This window comes from Glandiceps talaboti, chromosome 15 (genome assembly GCF_964340395.1).
Source record: "Glandiceps talaboti chromosome 15, keGlaTala1.1, whole genome shotgun sequence".
NCBI classification, from domain to species: domain Eukaryota; kingdom Metazoa; phylum Hemichordata; class Enteropneusta; family Spengelidae; genus Glandiceps; species Glandiceps talaboti.
The window spans coordinates 16,236,706-16,264,668 of NC_135563.1; the positions used below are offsets into that span (position 1 = coordinate 16,236,706).

Consider the following 27,963-nt stretch of genomic DNA (forward strand, 5'->3'; position numbering starts at 1 on the left):
TGGCTACAATATTTTCTCTATCACCCTGATATAACGCTTCGCATGATTGGCTTAGCTTGTGAAAAGCGCCATCAAGAGGCGGGTATTAACCACCTAATGTTTATCACCGTTATGATGTATAAAATGTAAAAAAAATATGGACTATACCTATAAAGACAATGCAAATGCTCTAAGTCAGGTAGAAATAAAATTCCTAGTTCATAGCACGGTGTTGTAATCATTTTTGACCATTGAGGAATCTGACCAATTAGAAGTGAGTTTTCAAATAACTACCGGAAACATTTGCAAAGGATTATGGGTCATAGCTAAACCGAAAGCAAAACAACACATACCCCAGGGTGGGGTGGGGATTATATTAGTCAAAAGCATTAATAATCTTTATGATACATTTACATGTAATACAAACATCCTTCCAAATAAGATATATTCTACTGAGAAGTGCAAATTGGTACTTTCATTGTCTTGTTTTTTTGATATCTATTTTTAAAAAAATATATTTTTACTGTAACAGTTTTGTCATAAGATGATCTAGGACGTGCATCAAAATTGCTTGCAATTGTCCATTGTGTAATTGACTTTGATGCAGACAAGGTAGTAGGCAAAATATATATCATGCACTACAAGTATATGAAATTCAGAGTAAATGGGAGCGAGATGACTAAAATATTTCCATTGACGAGTATAATAATGCAAATAAATATATCGGAAAGACCTGGGAAAGACAGAGTACCCAGTCTCTCTGGGTATCAGAGATGTTAATCGATATGACAAGTCGTCAACATATATAACTTTATTACACAACTGTATCGGCAGTGACTACAGTGTGGTAAACAACAACAACAACAACAACAACATTAATAACAACAATAAAACAATTTCTCTCTCTCTAACACTAACACATTAATAACTTTACATGTTTTCAAAAAATTAGCAATACAAGGAGAAGGTGGTAAAATGTATTGCATATAATATTTAAAATATATAAATTTCTGATTTATATCACATTTTTTCATTGTATACCTTAAAATTGAATAGTCTAAAATAAAATGCATCTCATCATCAACTAAATTTAAATCACATCTTCTACAAAATGTGATGATTATAAAAAATAAAGTTTTGTAAATTGTATTGTAAATTGTATTGACTTTTTAGCGACTGTATATTCAAACACCCCCTGGGAATGGTATACGACACATTTAGCGTGCACGTGACCCTCATACGCATGGCATTTGATACATGATATATCCAAGAGGATTTGATGATGCGGCGGTTGAAGATTATGTACTACGCCGCGCCCACTGGACCCTTGCGTTACGGTATATTTATTGATGTTTATAGCTTCATACTACAGCGCTACTTTATTGAAACAAACTTTCAATTATACTACATAGTACAGAACCAATCTTTAGCGCACAAGTGACTATCTCTGTGGAAAAATATTTAAACACCATAAGCATGGAAGTGTTATACTTCCATGCTATAAGCAAGAGGTTATAGAAGGTCACAGACTGCAATCCGATTCCAAGAAATCGAACTTTCCAAAGTTGTGCGCAATTGTTTGAAATTGTACGAACACAGTCAGAAACTTTGCGAAAATGAAATGATATGTTTTGCTTTCACGGACATGAAAGCTGAGTATAGCTTACGTATTATGTATATTTTCGGATGATCATAATCCATAATTCATGACACCGGGTATCACACTCACGCCTACAAGTAGTCCTGCTTGCAGACGGTACGGTGCACGGGTCTAGGTTACATGACCCTCGAAGGGCTAGGGCAAGCAGAACTAGTATACAAGATGGCGTCGTTCACAGATGACAAAAAACTCCTACAGCGTTTCCAAAGCTATCCAACTCTATTCAATCTCAAGATAGAGCAGAAATGGGAACCAGGGCAGTTGTCTCGTCAATTGAAGCGAACTTATGGAAGGCTAAAACGAGAAAAAGAGATTGAACCAACTGATACTCTGGATGAGATTCGACGAGACAACCTACTTGCCTTTCTCGCTATAAAACTTGAGAAGTACTCCGAGGCAAGAGGTTTAATCGACAGTGTACGGAAAAAAGACCCGGAGAATCTCATCGCTTTAACAAACCAAGGAATATCATTTGTTAAACGTGAAAGAGTATATGAAGCAAAGAATTTACTAAGAGAAATTGAGGAGTTGCAGGATGAAAAACGGTGTGGAAAAGATGCTGCCAAAGCAAGAATTATCATTGCAAACGCAGAATTAGCATACAGCTATTCCAGATTTGGACCAAAGTACCATCAACTTGCACTGGAAAGTTTCAATCAAGTTTTGTCAGAAGCCAAGAACAGTGTGATTTCATCGGATTACATAGTGATGTGGAATTATGGCCTTTCACTTGTTTATGTGCGGAGTTTGAAAACATCCAATTACTGTGAAGACGACAAATTCAATGCAGATGAATATTATAGAGAAATAATCAAACTACTATATCCAACTGTAACTTCTTGTGATTTGCCAGATTTCCAAGGAAAAGGTTGGGTCAAGTTGGGTGAAGCAAGTATTGCTTATTGCTTTATACCAAAGAAATTAAAACGTAAGAATATTAAGCTACCGGACTATCTATCTACTGATGACTGTTTCAATAATGCTGAAGAGTTTGCACCTAATGATCACCATGTTTTGGAAAGAATAGGCCGATACATGAGACAGTCTGTGAAAAACTTTGATTCAGCAATACAGTACCTTGAAAGGGCATGTGATGTTTTACCAACAACTTTCGCATACCATCATCTTGGCTTGGCATACAAAGACAAGTGGAAGCAAGATATTGAACGCCGTAGAAGACTGGAAACATGTGGAAGATATCAAAGATGGGATAGGCCTCGGAGAGGAAGGTCTAATAGAGGTCGTGCAAGAGGGAGAGGGAGAAGTCGTGGTAGGGGTTATGATCAAGATCATCGCTACTCATCATATGAAACACAGCAAAGAACAGGTACAGAATAGTAAACCACCTTAGAAATTATTTCTTTCTAATTCTACCAATCATTTTGTAGCTTGAATGAAATCATTTGCGGCAGTAACTTCACATTTTAAAAGCAAGAAAAGAATTTTATTTGAAAATTGATAAGAGTTTTTCAGTGTCATTTTTGTTTCATATGAATATAATAATATTATATATTTTTCTACTTACTGAACATATGATTTACATTTATCAACTGGTAACCTGGAGACGTATGGCGTCATATTTAGTCAAATATCTCAATGGCATATTTTTAATTCAAACTTTTTAAATTGGACAGCAAATTTAGCACACAGTTTGGCCAAACCTTTTGCTAGATTTGCTGTTCTGTTGTATTCATGATTTATTTTGTATATAACATTGACAAAAATAGTTCAAGTTCACAACCTTGCTAATCATGTGTAGTCTTAAATTGAAGTGTATCTATAGTCATTGACTTGTTGTCGGTTGTCTTTTTTGCATCTCTGCACGTCTCTTGGCATGACTTATATCTTATATGTAAATACAAGAATGATGTAATGTTGGTTTGTCATCTCTTTTCTCCAGGTCATGTAACACCACAACAGGAACCTCACTCTGCTCCCTATCAAACTGAATGCCATGCAACAAATGACCAGTTTAGAGATTTTTCATCAATGCCAATCCCTGCTGTGCATAACAGAGATGATCAGTACACATGTCCTCAAGGGGCTGCAGCTACTCATTCATTAGTTAATAACTCTAGAAGTGGAAAAAGCAGAAATCAATCCAGTCATGGCTTTGGACGCAGAGGGAGCTTGCATTCTATGAGCCATCAATATACTTCAATTGAAAAAAGGGGTAGTAATGATAGGGAAGGAGCAAGTGGAGAATTTCAAGGAGGAACTGGTGAGTGTTGGAATGACTGTAGCAACAGAAGTGACAGAGGCCATGGGAGTGAGAGAGTTTTGCATTCAGATAGAAGGAGAGATGATGGGTTTGTGAGAAATGGTCGGTATCAGAGAAATCTTTGGAGAGGTAATGGTACAGTGAATGCTGGGACATCATGTGATGAAATGATGAGTGGATTCAGCAGACTAACATTACATGATCAACACATAGTTCAGCACCAGTATGGAAGTAATGCACCATACAGCTCAAGTTTGCAGCCATCTCACCAAACTTCAACTGGAGGAAATCATTACCAAACACCAGATGGATATTATCATGGAAAAAAGAAACAGTTTTCACCAAAGCCACGAAGAAAATACTACCAGATGAAGAAGGTTGAAAATCCAGTAGACCCTGGTAATCCCTTACTTCTGAAGGCCAAGGAATATTTCATAAAAGCAAATGAATTGACAAAGGGCACATTCAGTTATGGTCTGGCAGACATTGCTAGAGTTAAAATTTCTTTAGATGAAGATTTTGAGGATGCAGTAGATTATTTTCGTTTGGCTTTAGGTCCGGATTTAATTTATTCCCCCCTGGAAGCCTCTCTGATCTATGAACAGTGGGGTTTGTGCTTAATTAAAAATGGTCAAGAAGAAAATGGAAAGAATTTGCTTAGAAAGGCAATTGAAAGTGCTGCCAAAGTTAAGTATCATGCCAAAGTAGCATTTCCTGAACTAGAAGATTTACTTAAGGCAGAGAATGTAAGATATGGAAGTGATGCCAGACCTGTGAAAGAGCTAGCACAACTGTACAGGTTAATTGAAAGCTATTCAGAATCACTACAGCTGTCAGAGATTGCATATCACAGAGATTCCAGTGATAAAGAAATTGAAGACTTACTGTTAGATAATCTGAACAAACATGGCGGCTCTCATTCCAGACTTTTGGGTACGTTGTTAAAGAGAAATGGTAACTTCATCACCTCAGAAATGATGCATCGAGTCAACAGAAAAGCTGTGGATGAGCAAACCAAGGTAGCTTTAGACATTCCAAGAGACATCTTCCAAGATACCTTCGCAGAAACTTTCAATTTGCCATCTGAAGAATTTGATTATGAATATGATATCTTTGTTATGTATGGCCGCCATGATACCGAGTTTGCAAGACAAGTCCTTTTGTCTATTATTGAAGATTATCTTGGTCTCGATTGCTGTTTTCCAGTCAGAGATTTTGATGAAGAGGCAGACTTTATCACTGAATGTGGAAATGCTGTCATGAAGAGCTGTTGCATGATCATTGTTGTTTCGCGTAGATTCATCCGTGATTATAAAGATGCATTGCCTCTGATAGCTGAGAAAATAAGTCAACGGAAACATGGCCAACTTGTGCTCTGTATCACAGAAGATGATACCAATCTACCTGATGAGATGAAAGTTTTCCCCATAGTGGAATGTTCCCATCTGAATCATGTAGAAATGAGTGTTGCTGATGATGAAAAGTTGGCTAAACTTGCTCCAATTCGTGACAACCTATTTCAAGCATTTACAGATGTATCATACAGTCAGAGTTGTTGAACCATTACATGTGGCTCCAGCTCCAGAGGCATGTATGTGTCACAAAGTAGGAAGTGGTGATCATTCTCAGAATGACAATGAAAAACAAATGACAGTATGAATAAAATAGAAGCAAATAAACGAATCAAGTCATATTTCTACATCAGATTTTAATCAGATTTGCGTTATATTTATCATGCAAATTCCCCCAGCAGTGTAACACAGTGGTGAAAGTACATAAGTGTTACATTACCTTCTGCACTAAAGGTTCACTGATATAGACCATCACTAATGTACCACTACATGACTCTGCCACTGGTATGTAGTGAAGACATTTCAGCGTTACGTTAGTGGTACATACGTCAGTGTACCACCAGTTGGTAGTGTATTGTCAATGGTACTGGTAGCCCACCAGCAGCGGTACACTAGTGTAGTTCAACATTAACATACTGCTACATTTCTCCACTGCTGATACATTGTATGTACGACACTGAGTATGAAACTCAACAGATGGTACCGCTAAAAATCTAGGTATACAGATGTAGCACCAAGGTCAGTAACACTGCAGTTACACATAGTACATGTAGAGTTACACTTGTGGGGAATTTCTGTGTGTATAGTGCACACTATCTGATGAAATAGCCATGGGACAAGTGTCATATCCCCATGTTTTGTAGTGACAAAGCATGTAAAATAAATGAAGTATGCTCAGTACTCAGATATAGATTATATCTTGTCACATTCCTTGAAAAAGCTTCTCGATTATTCCATTTATCAATAATTATACATAAACTATAACATATACTTGTGTAATAATAATAACAATATGAATGCAATATACATGTGAATATATGCCTCTGATGTAGGGAGGCGAGATGGTTTTATCGGTTTGTTTATATCTGTAGAAGGTATCTGTGGAAGGTAATCAGTTTGAAGTGTTGACTTACTAGTACCAACTGATGAATGTTGAAGTTGACAGTAACAGTCACACTTGATTCAAATCACATGTAGCATTTTAATCAGTAAATAGAGTTATGGGATCTGGGTCCCAGTGGTTTTATGCTTTGATGAGTTACCGACACAAATTACATTAAATGTCTTTGAATGAACTTATCTCGCTCATGATTGCCACTAGCAAGCAAATGCACCACATTTTATTTGGGGTAACAGTGACACTTTTAATTTCTCCAACTCCTTGGAACACACATTCTTGCTACCCACCAGTAAGGCATAACAGATTAAAGTTGTCCACTGTTCTACCATATCCCTAACTTAAGACACAGTGGTGGTTTATTGACCATTCAGAAACAAACAGCAGCGACATAGCCTGAACAGGCAACTTATATGTATAGATTCCAAGCTGGACCCTTTTACATTTGCTGAGTAATGCAAGACAAATTACAAACAACAACAAACCAAAAAAGAAAAGAAAAAAGTAGAAAAACTTTATTGTAGACAAATATCTAAATGTGATGACTATGAAATCAGTGTAATCTTTAAGAAATATGGTATGTACATAAATTCATAATACTGATACAAAATACTTTGAAATAGTGAATGTGATTCTTATTGAGTTATCATACATTCTAATTCTTGCCAGGACCAAATATGAAATAAAGACCAAAGACCTATTTGACATTGTTATTCAAGTTTAATTGTACTATTGGGTTGATTTGTATGATGGTACTATATATATTCTTCATCCTTGTGTAAAAAGGATATGATTAACATTTTATATAAACACAGCTAAATTTTATTCATTATAGCTAAATGTATTTCAATTTCTATCGAATCCTATCTACATATACTTGTGGACGAACCTTATTGAAGGCACAAACAATATCAGACATTTCTGATTCTGTCAACTTGGTAACATTAATAAATATCACACCAAGTTAAGGTCAAATAATATGCCAATCACTATCGTAAAAAAACCAACAATAACATGATTTATACATCAAAAGGAAGCCAGCGATTATATTATTATGCTGAAGGGTTGGTTAATTGTTGTGCATGTAACATTGTGTTGGTAGATTATCATAAGGCAGGGTCTAGTACCACCCTGGTGTGTCAATAGTCCATTATAATAGATCTAGACACTTCATTATTCTAGCTGCAACTACATGGTCGTACATTGTGGCGTTAGTTTTGATTCTGCGTTGTTTTAATTTGTTTTCACGGGTTTTTTCGTTCCGGGGTTTAATTGCAAAACTAACTTGCATTTACGTGTAAACCCCGGAATGAAAAAAAAAGTTTACAAAACAACATAATACAACTCAAAATCAAAACTAACGCTACAACTATTGCAGCTATCCGTTATCCATAATAGTATACGTAGTAGTACTCGAACTCGGAAGTACAACAATAAGCTAACTGAGTTCATTTAAGGTCATTCGGGCATTAGATGGTTCTAGAAGAGCGACGACAGGCACACAAAGCTTTCAGTAACATGAAGTTTGATTCGTCTACGCATGGAAGTATCATGGTCTACGTAAGAGACTGTATAATTGAATCATTTGTCATCGCATCATGAAGCGGACCGAAGGATTTGTTTTCTGTCGGCAAACCCATACATAGACACCAGACCCGCACTCTTCACGATATGCAAATATTGAAATATATTGTCTCGTCCTAGATGACATCATACACGTCTTTATTTTAATTTGACCAATTATGATAGACCTCTTGTTTACTATTTCGAAACATTCGCAAAGAGTTGTGGGAAACTCCTAGTCCCTAGCCCTTTAATTTTTAAACACCGTGTACGCCAACTTTTGACATTAATGTAATCGCGCTTCTACCATCGACTTCCAGCCTCGCACTGTAAACTTTATCGTATACGTGTTATGACGTGGATGAGAATTAGTACCTCAGGACCGTATTTGACATACGTACATGGGGGTAAAAGGACGATACAGATGTCAGTTTGTGCAACGCGCAACTACTGTGAACAGTTAGTAAACAATCGTACGTAACTCAAGAGATCAGCATTACGTCATGAACAACAAGTTTTTTTCCCGTGTAGTTTCGTGTTGTGTGTGATCTTACATATAAACTCTATCCATGGACTTCACATGCCTGTACGTAGCGATATATTCTCTAGACCATAGAGAGAGGAGAAGAAAATATACAGAACTGGGAACGTCGTTTGTAAAGGTCATTTTAGGTCACCGTCTCTGCAAAACTTGCCAAGATGCGAATCATGAACACAGCCATTGCAATGTCGTGATTACAACATAACAAGAAAGCAAGATGGCGTCTGTAAGAACTAACGAACAACTTCTGGAGTGTTTCCAAAACTACCCAAATTTATTTAGTCTGAAGTTGGAGCAGATATTGGAGCCGAAACAGCTGTCACGTGAGTTAAAAAGTGCCTATGAGAAGCTGAAGAGAGAGAAAAAGAGTGAACCCAAAGATACTATTGATGAGGTACAAAGAGATAATCTGATAGCATTTATTGCTATGAAATTTGAGAAATATTCCGAAGCAAGACAAATAATTGAAAGTGTGCGAGAGAAAGATCCAGAAAATCTCATTGCCTTAACCAACCAAGGAATATCGCTTGTCAAGCAGGAAAAAATTAGGGAGGCTAAGGAAGTACTGCAGGAAATAGAGAAATTGCAGGATGAGAAACAATATGGAAAAGGCATTATCAATGCCAGAGTTACCATTGCCAAGGCAGAATTAGCATATAGTTATTCCAGATTTGGACCAGGATACCACCAAATTGCTATTGAAAACTTCAAGGAAATTTTGTTGGAAGCTAAAGACAATACAGTTCATTCAAACTATATTGTGATGTGGAGTTATCGCCTTTCAGTTGTTTATACAAGGTGCTTAAAGGACCAAAATTACTGTGAAGATGATAACTTCAATGCTGATAAGTATTATGCCGAAGTTATCAAATTGTTACACCCAACTGTAACTTCTTGTGAATTACCTGATTTCAAAGGAAAGGGCTGGGTTAAGTTGGCTGAAGCAAGCAACGCTTACAGTGTCATACCACAGTCTCTAAAAAAGAGGAACATCAAACTACCAGATAATTTCTCCACTGATGACTGTTTTGAGAAAGCTGTCTACTTTGCCCCAGATGATCACCATGTTTTAGAAAGAGTGGGATGGTACACACAACAATCCAAGAGAGATTATGATTTAGCTATCTCCTATCTTAAGAGAGCTGTTACTAAACTACCAACTGCTTGTGCATACCACCATCTGGGATTGGCCTACAGAGACAAATGGAGGCAAGAGAATGAAGAACAAAGAAACCACCAGGGAATGACTGGTACATATAGGAGAGAAAAGAGACAAAGATATCAGATCAGAGGACATGTTAAGGGAAGAAACTCATCACAAACTTTCAGGAGACAAACAGGTAAATGTAGTGAACTTTTGATTGCAGAGTATATAACATAATTGAAGGCATCTATTTTGTCAAAATACACTTAGTTAAAACAACATCTTTTTGTAAATGAGGTAACTTTCACAACAGTTGATTTGATAAATCAGAAGTGTTTGAGACCTTGAGATGTATGAAATTGAAACTGTTTTCCCACATCTAATACATTTTCATAGGCAATTGATAGATGCATATTGTGTTTTCATACAACAGGACAATGGCACCCAAGACATGAAAGTTACACAGTTTCCACTCAAACTGATCATGAAGTTCATGAACAGTTAACAGAATGTTCATCAATACCAGATCCAAACACGAATGATACGAATCCTTGTGATCAAGAGACCAATATCTTTATAAGGAAGCATGACAGAAATGAAGTGGATTGTGATGACAATAGTATAAGACCCTATAAGTACAGTGGACATGAGATCGATGGACATGATGACAAGAGAAGAATACAAGACTCTCAGTGTGACCAAAGTTCCAGGCATTGCGATTCAGGACTTGATAGATTGGACCAGTTCAGTGAAAAGGATGACACTTCCTCCAACTCTGACAAGTTCAGAAGAAACAGCAACTCAACAGCAAAACAGCAATCTACCCCAGCAGGTTATCAGACTCACACTACTTACCAAGGAAGGAAGAAACAGTTTTCACCCAAACCACAACGAAAACATTCTCACATGATGAAAGCTCAAAATGTGATAGACCGTGGTAACCCTTTACTCCAGAAAGCCAAATGTTATCTTGAAAAAGCAGATGAGTTAGCACAAAATGGAGGCAGTTGTATTCTAGTAGATCTTGCAAGGGTTAATATTTCCCTTGGTGAGGACTTTGAAGGTGCTATGGATTCCTTTTGTTTGGCTTTGGGTCCAAATGTACGCAACACTCCCCTGGATGCTTCCAGAGTCTATGAACAATGGGGTCTATGTTTAATTGAAAATGGCCAAGTGGAGAATGGAAAGAATTTACTTAGAAAGGCAATAGAAAGTGCAGCCAAAGTCAAATATCATGCCATAATGGCATTTCCAGCACTAGAAGACATACTGAAGACAGAAAATGAAACACAACGAAGTGATGCCAGACCTGCGAAGGAGCTAGCACAACTGTACAGGTTAATTGAAAGCTATTCAGAATCACTAGAGCTGTCAGAGATTGCATATCACAGAGATTCCAGTGATAAAGAAATTGAAGACTTGCTGATAGATAATCTGAACAAACATGGTGGCTGTAATTCCAGACTTTTGGGTACATTGTTGAAGAAAAATGGTTACTTCATCACCTCAGAAATGATGCACTGCATCAATAGAAAAGCTGTGAATGAGCAATCCAAAATAGCTTTAAACATTCCAAGAGACATCTTCCAAGATACCTTCGCAGAAACTTTCAATTTGCCATCTGAAGAATTTGATTATGACATCTTTGTCATGTATGGCCGCCATGATATTGAGTTTGCAAGACAAGTCCTCTTGTCTATTATTGAAGATTATCTTGGTCTCGATTGCTGTTTTCCAGACAGAGATTTTGAGGAAGAGGCAGACTTTATCACTGAATGTGGAAATGCTGTCATGAAGAGCTGTTGCATGGTCATTGTTGTTTCACGTAGATTCATCCGTGATTATAAAGATGCCTTGCCTCTGATAGCTGAGAAAATAAGTCAACGACAACATGGCCAACTTGTGCTCTGTATCACAGAAGATGATACCAATCTACCTGATGAGATGAAAGTTTTCCCCATAGTGGAATGTTTCCATCTGAATCATGTAGAAATGAGTGTTGCTGATGATGAAAAGTTGGCTAAACTTGCTCCAATCCGTGACAACCTATTTCAAGCATTTACAGACGTATCATACAGTCAGAGTTGCAGTGAATAAACGATACATGTATCAGATGGTACAGGTGACAAAATAAAACATACACTTGGTAGTGACAGTCACTTAACAAAATAAACTGCAGAAGAACATGGAATTATAGCAGCAGGTGTGTATGTGGACGACGGTTACTGAAGATATAATTTGTGGCTGGTGAAATAGCCATTGTATGCCACAAGTTCAACAAAGTCTCTACTAGACACTGCACCAACCAAACATACAAAACAGTGGTCTATTTTTGTATGGATTTACAAAACAATAGTACAGTAAATGAAAATTAATATTTGGTATAATCAACCTTTCACTTGACATATGCAATTGATACCAAGTAATTTTGCATAAAACAATGATGGAGTGATATTTGTTTTAACCATGCTCTGACTGCAATATCAAATTTAATATACATGATTGATGAAAGTGTATATTTTTTGAGATTTTAACAACAGAGATATCTGAACTAAAGACTAAGTCTAGTGTAATGTTTTATCATCATGTGTGTGAGTAAATGTGTCTCCAATGCACAACATAACCGAGTGTATTAAAGAGATAGAAACATTTTGAGTCAGTTTTTGCTACACATGAGGACTAACTTAGGAAAGATCGCACAATGTTGCACAAGCGCAATAAATGAACGTTGTTCGTTTAGGACAAAAAATACCTGATTGAACAATTTTCAGGATGTATTAGTATTTTGAAGAAAAAATACTCCAGTAGTTACGGTGCAAATTTAACACACACACACAGGAGTTCCTCAGATACAATGAAATTATGACTCGCACAGTCCATGTAAAGTCAACTGGAAGGTTTTTATTATACACATAATATAATCGTAAATGCACATGGACTGAGTGTAAAATATTCATCTACATTTATTACACCTACAAGATGGCAGCCTGTGTGTGAACTGGTACTCATCACTCCTCTGTCAATCTCTACTTATAATCAATCAATCAATCAATCAATCAATAATCAATCACAATCTGAAACTGTATGACAATTAATATCAACTGCTGACAAAAAAACAAACATCTACAACTTCAAGTCGTGGAACATTTCATCATTTCTTGTATTTTATAACCTCAAACATCATAAACTGGCAAGTGTCAAAAAAATGTGGAGAATTGGACAATGTAAAGTTCAGTTATGAACTTCTACTTTACATTAAAAAAACTTGGATACATTATTATCGGAATTTACATTTTTCCATATCTAACCTTGAAAATCAACAGTGTTACTATTTCTCTATAAAGTCTTAAGATTTATTTAGACAATAATTTATTAACCTCACATCTAGAGAATACTTGTTGAAATTAATGGCAGATATTGTTTGAAATCACAACATTATTGGAAATGGAGGGGCTATTTTTTGTATGCAATTGTTCTAGACTAACGATTTTGATTTTGAGTTTTGAGTTTATGGGGGGAACCCAGACTTGTAAACTTCAACACTTTGTTTTCTACTAGCATTGTCTATGCACAATATCATCCAATAGGGAACTTGCAATCCAGACTGAGCATGCACAGACGCAAAGGACTATGGGATTATCTGAGGTTATCGTATTACCTAATCTGGAGCTACCAATCAAATAAACCTCCCACAATGGTCAGGGTGACTATAAATTGATCATTTGTGGTTACAAACAATATAACAATATTGTTCATAATACTAATTGATTAGCATTTATTATCACATTTCCCATGATGCAACATTCAATATGGCAGGTTTGCAAGTTCCCCTATTATAACTTGTGCCACCCAAATACTTACTGTTAATGCTTCATGGAAATTATGACTTGTATTTAAGCCACCTAAATATTTGTTCACTGTTTCCTTCATGTCATTCATTCACTTTGAGTTATAAAGTGAAAAAACCCTAATAACAACAGTAAACTTACACGAATAGGCAGTTTTTGTGTAAAATTGAAATTGACTTGTAAGAACAAGGGCACTATTAACATTTACTGCCCAGGATGTTTTATACACAGGGCAATACTATACATATATTGCCCAATAAAGTTGAAATATTCCAACATTATAATATAGATACTTATATGATGGCAATATTAATATTTTATTTATTGCCTAGGTTAAGAAGCTTTCAATATCTAAAATTTAAAAGATGTGGTATTATAATGACATCAATTTTGACTGAAATATTATGATAAAAAATAATTTCAGGTTATGAATTCATCTGAGATTGTACTACATGTTTGTGTTGTGTATGAGTTGGTCTTGTATTTGATCCCGAATTGAATATTCAAGAAAAATATGGCCAGTCTTTGAACAATGAAATAAAGGTAATTGAGGAAAATAATTACAGGATTATAATCAGGTGTTTTTGTTGCTTGATATCATTTGGTTTTGCAGTAATATAGTAATTTACTCATCAGTGTGTTCTCTAATGAAACACAAATTATTTTGCTGTGGGTTACAATGATACAAACTGGGTTTCTTCTTAGTCACCACACACAGTAAGAGATGGGGAAATACCAAGAAAATGCTGTGTATCAATGGCACATCTAATTGGCTAAGAGGGACACACTCAGTTTGGGTAAGCTAGAGTTCAATGCAAATGTCTGTCATGTATGTATGTATGTACAATTTCACCCCACCCCCCACCCTACCCCACCCCTCCTGCTGTCACCCAACAAAGCCTAAGGTCTATATATTAGGGTGGCTCCCTAATAATGAGGTAGACAAAGTAACTTATTACTCTAAATATTTCTCCTACACTATGGTGCTGGATTGTCTGATATCAAATATGTTTCACAATGTCATCTTTTACTGCTATTCTAAATTACAGGAGAACTGAAGTTGCCTTGCAAAGACAAAGACAACTTAAACAAACAATTGCAGAAGTGCCGTGCACAGCAGGGGTATAGAAGTAGTCAAGTATCATGTTGATTATCAGTTGGAAAGTAAACAATTGACACAATTAAAATCATCAAGACCATGTGTCATTTTTTTCAGCCGAAGCCTGTTTCTACTACACTGCAAAAGACTAACAGTGATTTATCATTTTTTAATGTGATTGGGTAAAGAATCCTGCTGTGTGTGTGTTGTGTCTCCGTTATTGTTACATGTCCCATGAGTGAAACACCAAGGCAACTTCATTTCTCCTGTAATTCATTTGGAAAGAGAGCAACTCGTTGAAAATAATGATGAAATAATACACATTTCATCTCCCATCCCACACCCAATATATAATCTGATTTTATATATTACCATATATAATATAAGGTAGGATTTCAGTGTAGGTGGCTGTTCATAATGGTTAAAATAATACTTGAAATGTCACAGGGGGTATAAGTCCAACCTTTCCCCAAACACTTACCTGCCCCCTTCATGCATCAACATTTAAAATCTATTACTGTGAAGCTTTGAAAGGAAAAACAGACAGAAATTGAAATGTCTGTCTACTAGGTAAAATAGTCTCTATTGACTGACTTGAACTTGCATAACCACTGATATCTCAACATGTAGTCCAAAACACTTCACACATAAAATTTAACTTTATACAATCTTCAGATTAACTTTCACTTCTGTCAGTTTGACGGTATCGAGATGAATAGAATATAGCTGCATGTACAAACTGGTTTAAAATACAATATCATTCACATACAGCACATTCTGTCAGTTTCATGCCAAGGAACAACATTACATATTTTTTTTTTGTTGTTGAAATTTCCAAAAATCTGGTGGATAGAAGTCAGAAGTAATATACAGGTACACACTAGGTATAAATAGCATATAAAAATATCACGTTATTAAACTAGGTGGGATACAATGCCGATCACTGAAAATAAATTAAAACTTTTTTACAATGTTATTTCTACAAAATATGAAGCAGTTAAAATTTCCTTGGTCATCCAATCACATAGGATAATCAAAAATGGAAAACTTTTTTGTCAAAATCACCAGTTGCTTCAATGGTTCATGACAGAACAAATTTTTGCGATGAAAATGTCTCATAGTTTGGACTTCTTGTCATTTTGATTACCGTTTGTCATTCTAAGGCAAACAAACACTGTTTATTGTCAATTTTAAGAACAAATTTTCCTGAAATGTGTAAATTTTATATCTATATAAACTCACACCTGTCAAAATAAAATTCTCAATGGACTGAAGACCTGGAAATAGCGCCCTCTATGGCTGAAACCTTGACTACTTTTTTTTTCTTTCAAACATGGACATTTCCAGTGTCCTTATGATATATATTTTTACATTCAGGTTTTTTTTCCTCTCATGGGCCACAATTGAAAAAATCAAGCGTGGACAAAATTCACGTCAACCTTTCTTTAATCAGTTAATGGTTGATATCAATATAAGGAATATCATTCATTATTATTTTAGACAAAAATAATGTGTAACTACATAAAGGTATCCTCTGACAAAAATAATTTACACTTGTCCATCCTATAATGACTATAAAATTAAATCTGAGCATTAAAATGAATTCTCTTTGTATATCTATGTCTCATAGAGTGGGCTGAAGCTTTAGGGTAAATATCTCAAGTAAGGACAGCCTACAATGTCTTTTATACATCATAAAGTTGACAAATCGTCCTATTGGCTTTATGTTAATTCCCCACACCACTGACACGCACACCTCTTGGTGATTTCCACTTGCTTTGTACGTTGTCGACCATCTTCACAATGAAGTGTTACTCTGCGTCTTCTAACACGCTGTGGTCGACAACAAGAACTGCCACATTCTCCTGAGCATCGCATATTGACAATCAATCGTCGAGATTTACAGCCATCTTCTTCAATGGTTTCGCGATAGGCTTCACCAGAACATGTTGTTGCTGTGCAAAGATAGTAAAATAGCAAAAGTGTATTCAATGTTTTGTTTTTTTAAATAAGCAGCAATAATAATAATAACTTGCAGGGAAACAAAGAAGCAAGGGTGTTTTTATCTTAGCTACATTTATCTATGCTTGGAGGACCAAGAAAATACATTTTCATCACCTCTGCATCGAACGACCTTGTTGAAATAAAATTAAAACAGATTGGCAAGTTGGCTCAGAAGAGGCCCATGGTACACTTGCAAAGCATTGTGGGAAATTAACAATGTCAGGAATTTCTTTTTGTTCTCATCACTGGTTTCAGCATTATGTGGTTAAGTGTTTCAAGAAGTGTGAAACTAATTGTTTATATCCCAATTTGGATAGTGACTACTAAATTGTCTGTTAATGAAAATTCTACACCCCACTGAAGGTAGAAACAAACAAAATACTTTGATTAGTTGCTGTGATACCTGTTATGCTTTCACAGGATATTAACCTGATTGTTAATTAATCTTGCAATACAACACAGTGTGAAGTGGTAATAATGTTGTTGAATTTATTTGAAATCCTAATCTCATTGACGCAAGATACTGAGATGACAGTAACAGGTTGCTAAGCAGTGTGTGCCTGCTAAGCCAATGTGACATATGGAATTAACACATGCATACCTATTTATTGCGACATGCCAACATTTTTTACGTTATCTATCCCTTGCTATATGGTGACTCAAGAAAGAAAGAAAAAAACGTCCAAAAAAATCATTTTAACTCACAATCAATCCTCATTAGGGGGCATACCATTGACAAGTTCTCTTGCATTTCAAACACATTGATATGTTGTATGCAAGAGTGAATGTTTGTCGACTCTAGGTTCATAGTCACTAACAAAAATTTCTGTTCACCGAGTCAATAATTTGTTGGAAGCGAATACCAAATGCTTCCTGACATTTAGTCAGCACCATCAGGGGTGACAAGCATTTGCAAAAATTTGTGATCCAACAAATTTTTTGACTCTGCGAGTAGAATTTTCAAAAGTAACGTTGCATATTTATAGGTTAGGACTTTATCAATGTTATACAACTGATAGCATTATCCTAATTTAATTTGAAATTCTACTTTAATAAGGTGAAAGAATCATAAACACAAGATAGTGGAAGCAGTTACCTTGGCATCCAATAAGTATCAATCTAGTAATTTTCTTCTACTTACATACAAAAAAGAAAAAAATCTATTTCCTGACAATGTTCATTATGTATCAACCCAGTATAAAAAGTGCAAAATTCATGACTATTTATCTTAACATAAGCACTTCGGTCGGGGTCATGAACATTTAGTTACTGATCACCTAATACATATTAAGACCCATGGTACAACAATGCACTGTTGCTAGAACGATAGAAGTGGAAAAAAAAAAGACTTTTAATTTGGGGTTTCATGACAGTAAAGTGAATTTTATGTGATGGGAAATCATGAAATGACTCACCACAATCAAATGTTTATTTCCTGGAGTGGGATTCCCCTTTAACAGAGTTTATTTGACTGGGACAGACAGAACACTGAGTACCGCAATTACTGTTGGGCACAACTGATACCAGTACTTACGTTTGTCACACATAGGTCCCATCCAGCCATCTAGACAGTCACAAGCATAGCTATTGATATCTAAAGCACGACAGAATCCTTGCTTACACATATGCATCATACATGGATCGGGTTTATCATAGGTTGGACATCCTGGCATGATTTTACGCATTTCTCTACTCTTGGTGTAGTCTACATATTGTCCATTTACTAACACTGTCCTCATACAACCTGTCAGAGAGAAATAAACCATACTGTTTACAACTGTCTCGACCTTCTCTTTACAACTTTCCTACCAAAATCAGTTAAATTTGTTAACTTTTTTTTTTTTGCATCTCAACTTAACTCTCAAAAGTAATACATAATCCTGTATATATAAGTTCAAGTTTACTTATTTCTTTGTTGATTTTTTCAAAATAGCATAAACGATTCATGAAAAGGCAAATGAAAATTAACAAATTTTTACTTAGAAGATCAGAATTTTGGATTAGGTTTACACCAACAGATGTATGATAGAACCCCATCTTTTAGCAGTCATTCTTGGTTTAATTTTTGCTGATGTCATTCTTTGCTAAAAATGAACTCCCACAGAAAATACTTTTTCTACATGAACTTTAGATGGGCTTCTCACGAAAGCAATTTAAAATCTACACCAAACAACTATGAATTGGGTATTTTAAACACAAATTAAATATCTTCATAAGAGAAACTTTCTACAATAATTTTCTACAATAATTGTTTACAACTCACCATTGAAACTGGTACCATTTCTGACGTGGAGTTGTCTTTTGGCATGATTTCGAACTTCTTCTGGTAATCCACCGATAAACAACGGTGTGTCTACATTTAAATATTCATTGTCACCATCATTAATCACAAAAAGTGGCCGGCCATCATCTATGGTCATCGTTACATTCTTTTTAACCATCATGATTTCCAACACATGGAATTTTCCGTCATTGATTCTTTCATTACTAAACATCGTAGATACCGGATGATTCCCGACATCGTAACTCACACGTACTCGTCCGTAGAAGAGTTCAACAGCGACATGATCCATATGTCCGTTGAAGATAAGAATGCCATTCTCTTGTGTTGTTGCGAAGATCATTGTTACATTGGCATGCGGTTTGTTCTGTAACTGTTGATACTGCACATACGAATCCTTTTGTGTAAACGTAACACCAGTAATCATCTCACATTTATCACCATGGAAACCAGATAAACATTTGCAGCCATAGTTACCGGTTTGATTATTGAAATAGCATTGACCATAGTTCTTACAGTCATGATATTGACACGGACTGGTGTGTTGTGGAAATACCCTTGGCATAAATTCACAGAATGTACCACTGTAACCAGTTGCACACTTGCATGCATATCCATCACCATCGGTACCATCGTCAATACAAGTACCACCGTTCTCACATTTAGCATCTTTACAGTTGTGATTGGTTGAACTGCAGTGGAGATCTGTGAAACCAGGTGGGCAATCACACCTGTTAAACAGAATGATCAAAGATGACTGATAAGTTGGAAAATGCATGGTGATGGTTATAGTACTGTACATAATTACATACATTTTCTCTTGTCTTCCTGTATTGTATATTTGTAAAGGTTCAGTCATGGGTTAATTGCTAAGGGATAATGAACTCTTGCAGCTTAGCTTAAAAACAAAGATAAAAAACAAAGTATTTACGTCCAAAGATAATCTGATATCATTGTGCAGTAATATGCAAAGCCAATCTGGTATTTGCAGTAAATGTACCTACCTGTATCCATCTATGAGGTCCATACAAGTACCACCATTCTTACATGGGTTGATAAACAACTCACAGAAATCTATATCTTTCTCACAAAATACGCCTAAAAAAATAAAACACAAAATTTTACATAATGGTCATCCCACTTCTTTTCTTTTACTACCAATGTTTTGTTTTACTACATGCATATTCCCAATTGATTAAATACTGAATAGGAAATGCCTTCACTCAAGACTATTGAAACATTGTAGTCCCATGCCTAAACTTCTGTACATGTATCAATGATAATTCAAGTCATACTGACAGCAGCTTGTGGTGAAGATACTGCTCAATGGTATCAATACACGTTTCTTATCAACTCTACACAAACTTGATATGGTTTTCATAATGATATACCAGTTTACATCTGAGTGCCCCAAAAGTGGGGATTGCATGCTGTACAACCATTACACTAGCGCTGCAATCATGTGAGTAATCCAAAGAATTGTTGTAATCAACTCTAAGGTTATTAAGACACTTTTTATTGTACAATGACCACAGCTGCAAGTACATATTTGAACAAAAAGTTCTAAACCACAAGTTATTAAAATACCACAAGTATTAAATTCTAATAGTATATATGAGCATCTGTACCTGTATATCCAGTTGAACACAGGCATGTGTAGTTATTGATACCATCAATACATGTAGCATTGTTCAAACACTTGTGTACAATACAATCATCTCTGTTAATTTCACAATTATCACCTACAAAGCCTGCTGGACATTCACATCTGCAACATGAAAAGTTTTTTCAAAAAAAGATAAAATTTATGTCATATGATAACCCTTAATTCTCTTTTTCCGAAAGTAAAAGCGAAAAGTTAATTGCTACAAGCAACTTGGCATGAGTATAAACTTCTTAAAAATACAGACAAGTTCAAAATTTTCTTTTGATTTCTAAAGATATAACTATCACTTTCTTTCAATCAAAATATTACATAAATCATAGATGTTTGAGAAACTCTAATGTCTAAGCACAAATTAAGGGTGTGTTTTCACACTTTACTACAAAATGTTCTATGTCACCACACTGCTTTTACTAAACTTTGGGAACTTCCACAGCCGAGTATATTGATGTACAATGATTATGTCTTGCATAGATTTACACACCTGTACCATAATATTGGTGGGGAACTCATGCTGGTATTACTCAACTACATAGAAACTGTGGTATGAAATTACCTGCAAAACTTATAGGCAGATCTTATTTACATGCCCTTAAAAACATGGCGACATAAATTTACTCAAATTAGTTGTAACTTACATGGGGTATCCGTAATAGCATTTTACCTTATGCTATAGAGTGTCAAAGTAGATGAAGGCAACATATTGTCACTCTACATATAGAAGTAATGCATGTGTAGCACGTCATGGTGCAAAAGTCATGGTGTTAACTATATATAGACCCTACTTTCGTGTAGTGTCTATGTGTTGACCAAGTAATCCAATAAGTGTTATTTTTATGATGTACCTAGGTGGTCACATTTATGTGTGGTGCAAGAATTAAAAAGCCTACCTGAAGCCTTGTTTTTGTTTGAAACATTTGCCGCCGTTTCTACAGGGTTCTTCATCACATTCATTGACCTCTTGATCACAGTTTTGACCTTTGTACCCCTTAGCACAGAGACACATATAGCCATCCAAAGGATCATTGACACACTCTCCGTTATTCAGACATGGTTCTGACAGGCAAGGTTCACACTTAGCCAAGACTGAAAGATCAGGTACTTCTGGAACAAAGTCAAACAAATTACAGGACAACAGCTCTGAATGCGGTGTAAAAACTACTACATGTTGTATCAAGAAAGTCAGATTCATTATCAAATAAAGCTCTCTTGAGTGATTAATTTTAAATTCTCCTTGTTATAGACATTAAACTCTGCTAAACAAAGTGTTAAGGAATACTTATCACAAAAGTATCTCTATAGTGATAAGAACAACTCTCAAAATGTGTAGAATTTTTTTGTTGAAGTTTTTGGAATTTTGAGTTAATTCAGTGACTTTATAAGTGATCAAAAATTTTTAGATGCAAGATTATAATATAATGCTTCTCAGTTAAATCACTTGCTCACTCACTCACTCACTCACTCACTCACTCACTCACTCAATCTTGCTCACTCAATCTTGCTCACTCATTCTCACTTCCTTAATCAATCAATCAATCAATCAATCAATCAATCAATCAATCAATCAAACAATTAATTTATAGAGTGCCAGTCTCTAGTACAAAGTATAGTTCATATGCTGTACAATTAGAAGGCCTCAGAAAATAGATGGTTGTGAAGTTCTAAACAGAAATATGATCTGAAATTACAACAGTAAAGAATAATTGAAGATATTGTTTACCATTGCATTCAAATTTCCTAGAAGGAGCTGTAAGCAGTAGTTTTTCCTGTAAATTGTAAGGTCCAGCACATTTAGCAATACCTGGTTCTTTATAACCTGATTTAACCCAGTCTGACAACCAGCGTAGTCCACAGTCACAGTACAAAGGATTGGCACCTAGAGCACTGCATGGGAAAAGGACAAAAAAGGTTGGTTGAGTCCATGTGTGTACGGTGTGTGTGTGTGTGTGTGTGTGTGTGTGTGTGTGTGTGTGTGTGTGTGTGTGTGTGTGTGTGTGTGTGTGTGTGTGTGTGTGTGTGTGTGTGCGTGCGTGCGTGCGTGCGTGCGTGTGTGTGCATATATATTTGTTTATGTGCATGGTCATAAGTGACACTTCAAACATGTTGTCTGTTTTAATAAAAAGCAACTTTCAAAGTATTAATGATGCAGCTGAAATAATATAAATGTTAATGCAACATTATAATAATGTTGCATTAACATTTGATGACAAATAATGGTGCAAGTACTTACATGTGACTGAGTGAAGACAAATCAGCAAAAGATCCTTCTGGCAAAGTAGATATATCATTACCATGCAGAGATCTATGTCAACATAAAACATAATTTCAAATGTAACACTTGGCTTAGATGCTAAATGTCAAACAAGAATGAATGTTCATGGACTCTGGGTTCATAGTATCAAATGAAAATTTCTACTCACAGTTAATTTGTTGTTGTTGAAAGTGAATCACTTATAAAATATTATTTGCTTGAGAGCATAACTTTGAAAATTTGATACTAAATGTAAAGTTTGTACAACTTATGCTAATATACATTATGTACATTTATGCCCCATATATTAAACATTTGTAGAAAACTGAGAAAGAAAAAAAGAAAGAAAGAAAGAAAGAAAACTACAACAAATCCAAACACACACACACACACACGCACGCACGCACACACACACACACACACACACACACACAAACACACACACACACACACACACACACACACACACACACACACACACACACACACACACACACACACACACAGCAAGACCCTGCTGATAATGAGTCTTAAAACAATGACAAAGTTTTTGATTAATGCCAGTACTTTTGATTGCTCAGGGAAAGAGTTTTGAGACAATTATGATAGTGACAGACGATATTCTTTAAATAGTTGATAGTGAAAAATGCTGGTTAGCGTAGAATATTCAGAAAAATATCTTCATGCAAATATGCCAATACAGTTAATTATAATATACAGTGTGGATAACTTTGGCATCACAAACAAAATTGATAAAAGTATATGACTTCATACACAGGAAAGTACATTGTAAGAATACATAGAAAACAGATTCCTGGGACTTATCAAAGAAAACTAAAATAGAAAAATTTACAACAATGTAAATAAAACTTGAAAATACGGGAAATCACATTAACAAAGGGCTACTCAATAGAAAACAATTCAACTTGATTCTTGGTGCAGGCTAGTGTACCAAAAGGACAAAAACAAACAACATCACAGTCAAAAAAAGAAAAACCTCTCCTGACATCTACGGGAGAAATATGGTATACAAAAGGCTTTTTAAAAGGAGATATTTCAATTACAAGTACAGTGTACCATACCAAGAGAGAGAAAAATGCCTGCAGATGTGTTGGATACTTACAGAACCCGCAGTGAAGAGAGTCCCTGGAATACTTCACGCCTTATGCATGAAATATGGTTAAAACTTAACAGCCTATAAGAATCATACAAATGATTTGAGAATAGAGAGACGGAAGGCAACAACCAACACCAGTCCATATGCATTATGCAGTATGTCCAGATGTTGATTTGCAGGGACGAATGAACGTCACGTCATACTTACAGAATTCTTAGGGCGTGTAGTCCTTGGAAAGTACCAGGAGGAATGCAACCAATGTGATTGTAACTTAGGATTCTATGCAGGGAAGGAACATATGGGAAGCAATATGGGTTATAGCTGTGAGGGAAGAGGATTTGTTTGGCTGTAATCATAACAACAGTTAGTCTCAGCTCTGTGTTCAATAGTCGATATCGCAGTTCCAAGATGCATGGCATGAGATGACATCGTTTTTGTTGTTACATTTAGGCTTACTTTCTCAATCTGTAATTATTTCTTTCTTTAACATTTTCATCATGATATTATGGAAAGACATGTTGACTTATTGAATTGAGAGTGGTTTTAGAGAACAAAGACTAAAGAGTATCAATGACAGATCTAGAGAATAATTTCACTGGTAAACCCAGGGTGATGGTCAGGTGATAACCATCCCATGAGTAGCATGTGCAAACAGACCCCCTGTGTATACAAAACATGGTGTATATTGTAAAAGGGAGACATGTGATGCATCTTGGAACCAGCAACAGGTCTGTGTCTGCATGGTTGTAACCATAACAATAGTTAGTCTCAGAGTTCAATGCTGTATTAAAATATCATACTGTATAATATCAAGATATCATTTCAAGATGCTGGAATTATTTCATTCATTTCATGTATTCTTGTGCTACATGCTCATCCTGTGACTTGTCTGGTGCCCTCAACTGGGCAGTTCATTGTGCATTTTGTGTTAATAATTGTGACATGATTATGCCATTAAAAATCCTTTAAGCACATGACAGCTTTTTTCAAATATCTCCTCATAGATCAAAATTCATCTCAGTGCTTCAACATCCTATTTAATTGATCTGTCATTTTTAATGACTTGATTTATTGGCAAAGTAAACAAAATTCTTTTTGATACTTACAAGGTAGACAACTTGGGCAAGTTAGTGAACGTTGTATTGGTGATGGTTTTGATATTATTATTGCTCAAATCACTGAAAATAATAAACAGACAGACATACCAAAGTTACACATAACTTCATTCACAAACATACATATTTAATCTTGAGATTTCATGAATCAGAGAAAAGTTTTTACATTCTGGACCAAAACGTTATGAAAGTAACAAATCACAACTAAGTTGAAAACAAAATAAAAAATGTAGTTTTTTAGTTATTAATGTCCTCAAAGTTCTATGGATAAGAATATTTGCACTGGTACTGTTCCACAGACATAGTCGTCATGACAACACATGTCACTCATCCTCACAGATGGAAACCAGTAGGTCAAAGTTTTTTTCAACATTTCTTTTTCTTTTTCTTTTTCTTCAAAAATTGAACAATGATTTGAAAAACATAGAGATACATATATAACTTACACTGTGACTAGATTTTTCAAGTATGACAAGTCTGGAATACTCTTCAAATTATTGACGTCTAAATACCTGAAATAGTGAAGAATTACAAATAATCACTGAATGAATGGAATGCTTTCATCAAATTATCGACATCTTAATACTTGAAATATAATGAAAAATTAAATAAACACTACATGAATGGAGAATTTTAATCAGCATGGATGATGGATGCATAACTTCATTTCATAGCAACACTTCCCGTACTGTGAATTGTTAGATGATGGGTTACTGAAATGTCTATTTGAATACTATGACAGTATACTGGGGCATTCTGCTTTAGGACTGTTCTGCAGTAAACCCATTGTACTAACATTTCTATGATCATCATCATCATCATCATCGATTCTACACGAGCAAACTTCTGTGACTAGTACACTACATAAGGGAGCCTTCAGTAACTAACGGGGGGCAGGACTGGAAATCAAGACTTTACGATGAAAATAAATTTGAAAGATTTACAAACTAGTTCTGCTAGGTTGTGTTTCAGAACTTAATGTGATGAAACGTGACCCAATGCATAGAAAGACTTACAGTTCAGTAGTTTCTGATGGGATATTATGAGGTGGTTCTTCCAGTTCTTTTCTACTACATCTGACAACAGTACCAGAGCATGCACAGTTCCTTGGACAGTCAACAGATGGCAGACAACTGTTCTCATTATTGTCTACATAGCATTGGATAAATGTAAAAAATTACACAAAATTTAGACATAAATAAATTCATACTCTACCCATCTACATTTTAACTGTTTTCTTAATTCACATACTGGGCAAAATACTTTTTATGTTATATTTCAATTCCTGTCTGAAAGATCCATTACGTAAAGAACATTACACTACAATGTAATTGTGTCATACTGTAAAATTGACCTAAAGCAGTGTCTGTCTTACTGTTACGAGCCATCCCTGTAAATGCAGGTCCCATAATATAAGTTGTTGAATACACCTAAAGTATTGTGACTCTAACTGCCCATAGTGATAACATTTACCACAAGTAAGGAATCAAACTTATGGCTAGCATTATTCCAATAGGCTCCACACACATACAGCGGGATTCACAATAGATGCATGAGGAAGGACAATTTGATTTTCATTGTTTTCTTGTTTGTTTTGTGTCTTTTTGTTTTTGCTGGCTCGATCATACCCTGTGAAGAGTGAAACCTAGCCAGAGTGTTGAGAGCATCCAGTTTTCTTGTTTTGTATTATGATAATAATTAAAGCTTTGACACTCACTATCACAACTGAAGTCGTATTTCTTTAAATCTTGGATTGGTATTTCCTTCAGATTATTTGGTACTTGACAACGAGGATTTCCTGTCACAATTGTACGTGTTTTCAACCAGTCTGCTAACCAACTCATATGACAATTACAATTGAATGGATTCGATAGAAGATTCCTGAGTGGAAAAAAATAACATACAAGATAAGAACAAATGTGAGCCTCACTTATCAAGAAATAGGGTTGAATTCCTGATATTGTGACCTAAAGTGCTTTTATCATACATGTGGTGAGTTATAGATTGTTAAATGACAGTGCAACCATGTAATGCATTGTAAGCAATACTTTCCTTGTATTGATGTAAAACAGTTTTGGGCCCAGTAAAAATTATTAATTTAAAAAAATTACAATTTCTAAGTTTCATAATGAGAGGTGGTGGTTCAAGCTAGTAATACTTTATTTCAGTCAACTTTATTTCATTCAATTCATTCATTCATTCATTCATTCATTCATTCATTCAAATTCAAAAATGCAACTAATGGGTTTTTGGGAATGTGATCCTATATTGGTTGGTAGTAATATACAGAGGATAAAAAATCTTGTACAAAAAATAAAATTTGCAAAAATTAGATTTTTTGAGAGAAAGTGATTCAAAACTGGTTTATAATAATATACAATATTATGTAAAAGAGAAATCTCTTAAAACTTACAAAGTTGAAAGTGCTTTGAGATTGTCAAAGGATCCTGGCATAATTGTCCTGATCTGGTTGTCATATAGTGATCTGGAAAATGGAAAATGAGAAATATAGAAAAACTGATTTACAAACTTAGGATGATTAACTTTTACTTCCATTCTAGTTGTGGGGTTTTGAGTACATATACATGAAAAATTTCAACAAAGAAAGCTTATTTGGAAATATTTCCACTAAATGTTCATGGTTCCAAGAACCAATAGGCCAGTAAATTATAGTTACTTTGATGGTAAATTGGAAATGAATGCAATGTTTTGATCTATCTACTATGGACTTTGATCATGTAACGATCAAACTACATAACATAAATGTCTGTATCTCCGAAACTGGTGGAATCGTATTTTGTGTTTTCAGAGTGAGACATTAACACTATATACTAGTAATTAAATCATTGCATGATCAAGGTCCGTAGTTGTTAGACAGAAACCCTATTTTACTGTTCAGTTAAAATGTAGTATTTCACAGCATACTGAGTTGTCGTTAATCACATCAAGACAGGTCTCAATTGACGGGAGTAAAATATTTGACAGAAGAAAGATGAAATCAGAAGTAT

General features: G+C 35.3%; 2 protein-coding genes across 2 annotated transcripts in view; one reads left to right on the top strand and one right to left on the bottom strand.

Annotated features, from left to right (window-relative positions):
- The first annotated feature begins 7,991 nt into the window (after positions 1 to 7,991).
- LOC144446125 (uncharacterized) lies at positions 7,992 to 14,172 on the top strand. The gene is made up of 2 exons (XM_078135838.1): positions 7,992 to 9,773; positions 10,011 to 14,172. The coding sequence occupies exons 1-2, from the start codon at positions 8,651 to 8,653 to the stop codon at positions 11,672 to 11,674; spliced, it is 2,787 nt and encodes a 928-aa protein (XP_077991964.1). The 5' UTR covers positions 7,992 to 8,650; the 3' UTR covers positions 11,675 to 14,172.
- Positions 14,173 to 14,306: 134 nt separating this feature from the next.
- LOC144446264 (slit homolog 2 protein-like) overlaps positions 14,307 to 27,963 on the bottom strand; it is a 39,016-nt gene continuing 25,359 nt past the window's right edge. The window contains exons 17-30 of the mRNA XM_078136016.1: positions 27,369 to 27,440; positions 26,673 to 26,836; positions 25,972 to 26,104; positions 25,402 to 25,467; positions 24,947 to 25,018; positions 24,048 to 24,119; positions 22,703 to 22,774; positions 22,193 to 22,356; positions 21,363 to 21,576; positions 20,438 to 20,577; positions 19,814 to 19,907; positions 18,792 to 19,540; positions 18,063 to 18,272; positions 14,307 to 16,479 (exon numbers count right to left, since the gene is read on the bottom strand). Coding sequence (XP_077992142.1) covers positions 16,247 to 16,479; positions 18,063 to 18,272; positions 18,792 to 19,540; positions 19,814 to 19,907; positions 20,438 to 20,577; positions 21,363 to 21,576; positions 22,193 to 22,356; positions 22,703 to 22,774; positions 24,048 to 24,119; positions 24,947 to 25,018; positions 25,402 to 25,467; positions 25,972 to 26,104; positions 26,673 to 26,836; positions 27,369 to 27,440 — 2,455 coding nt within the window. The 3' untranslated portion in view covers positions 14,307 to 16,246. The remainder of the gene's footprint in view (positions 16,480 to 18,062; positions 18,273 to 18,791; positions 19,541 to 19,813; positions 19,908 to 20,437; positions 20,578 to 21,362; positions 21,577 to 22,192; positions 22,357 to 22,702; positions 22,775 to 24,047; positions 24,120 to 24,946; positions 25,019 to 25,401; positions 25,468 to 25,971; positions 26,105 to 26,672; positions 26,837 to 27,368; positions 27,441 to 27,963) is intronic.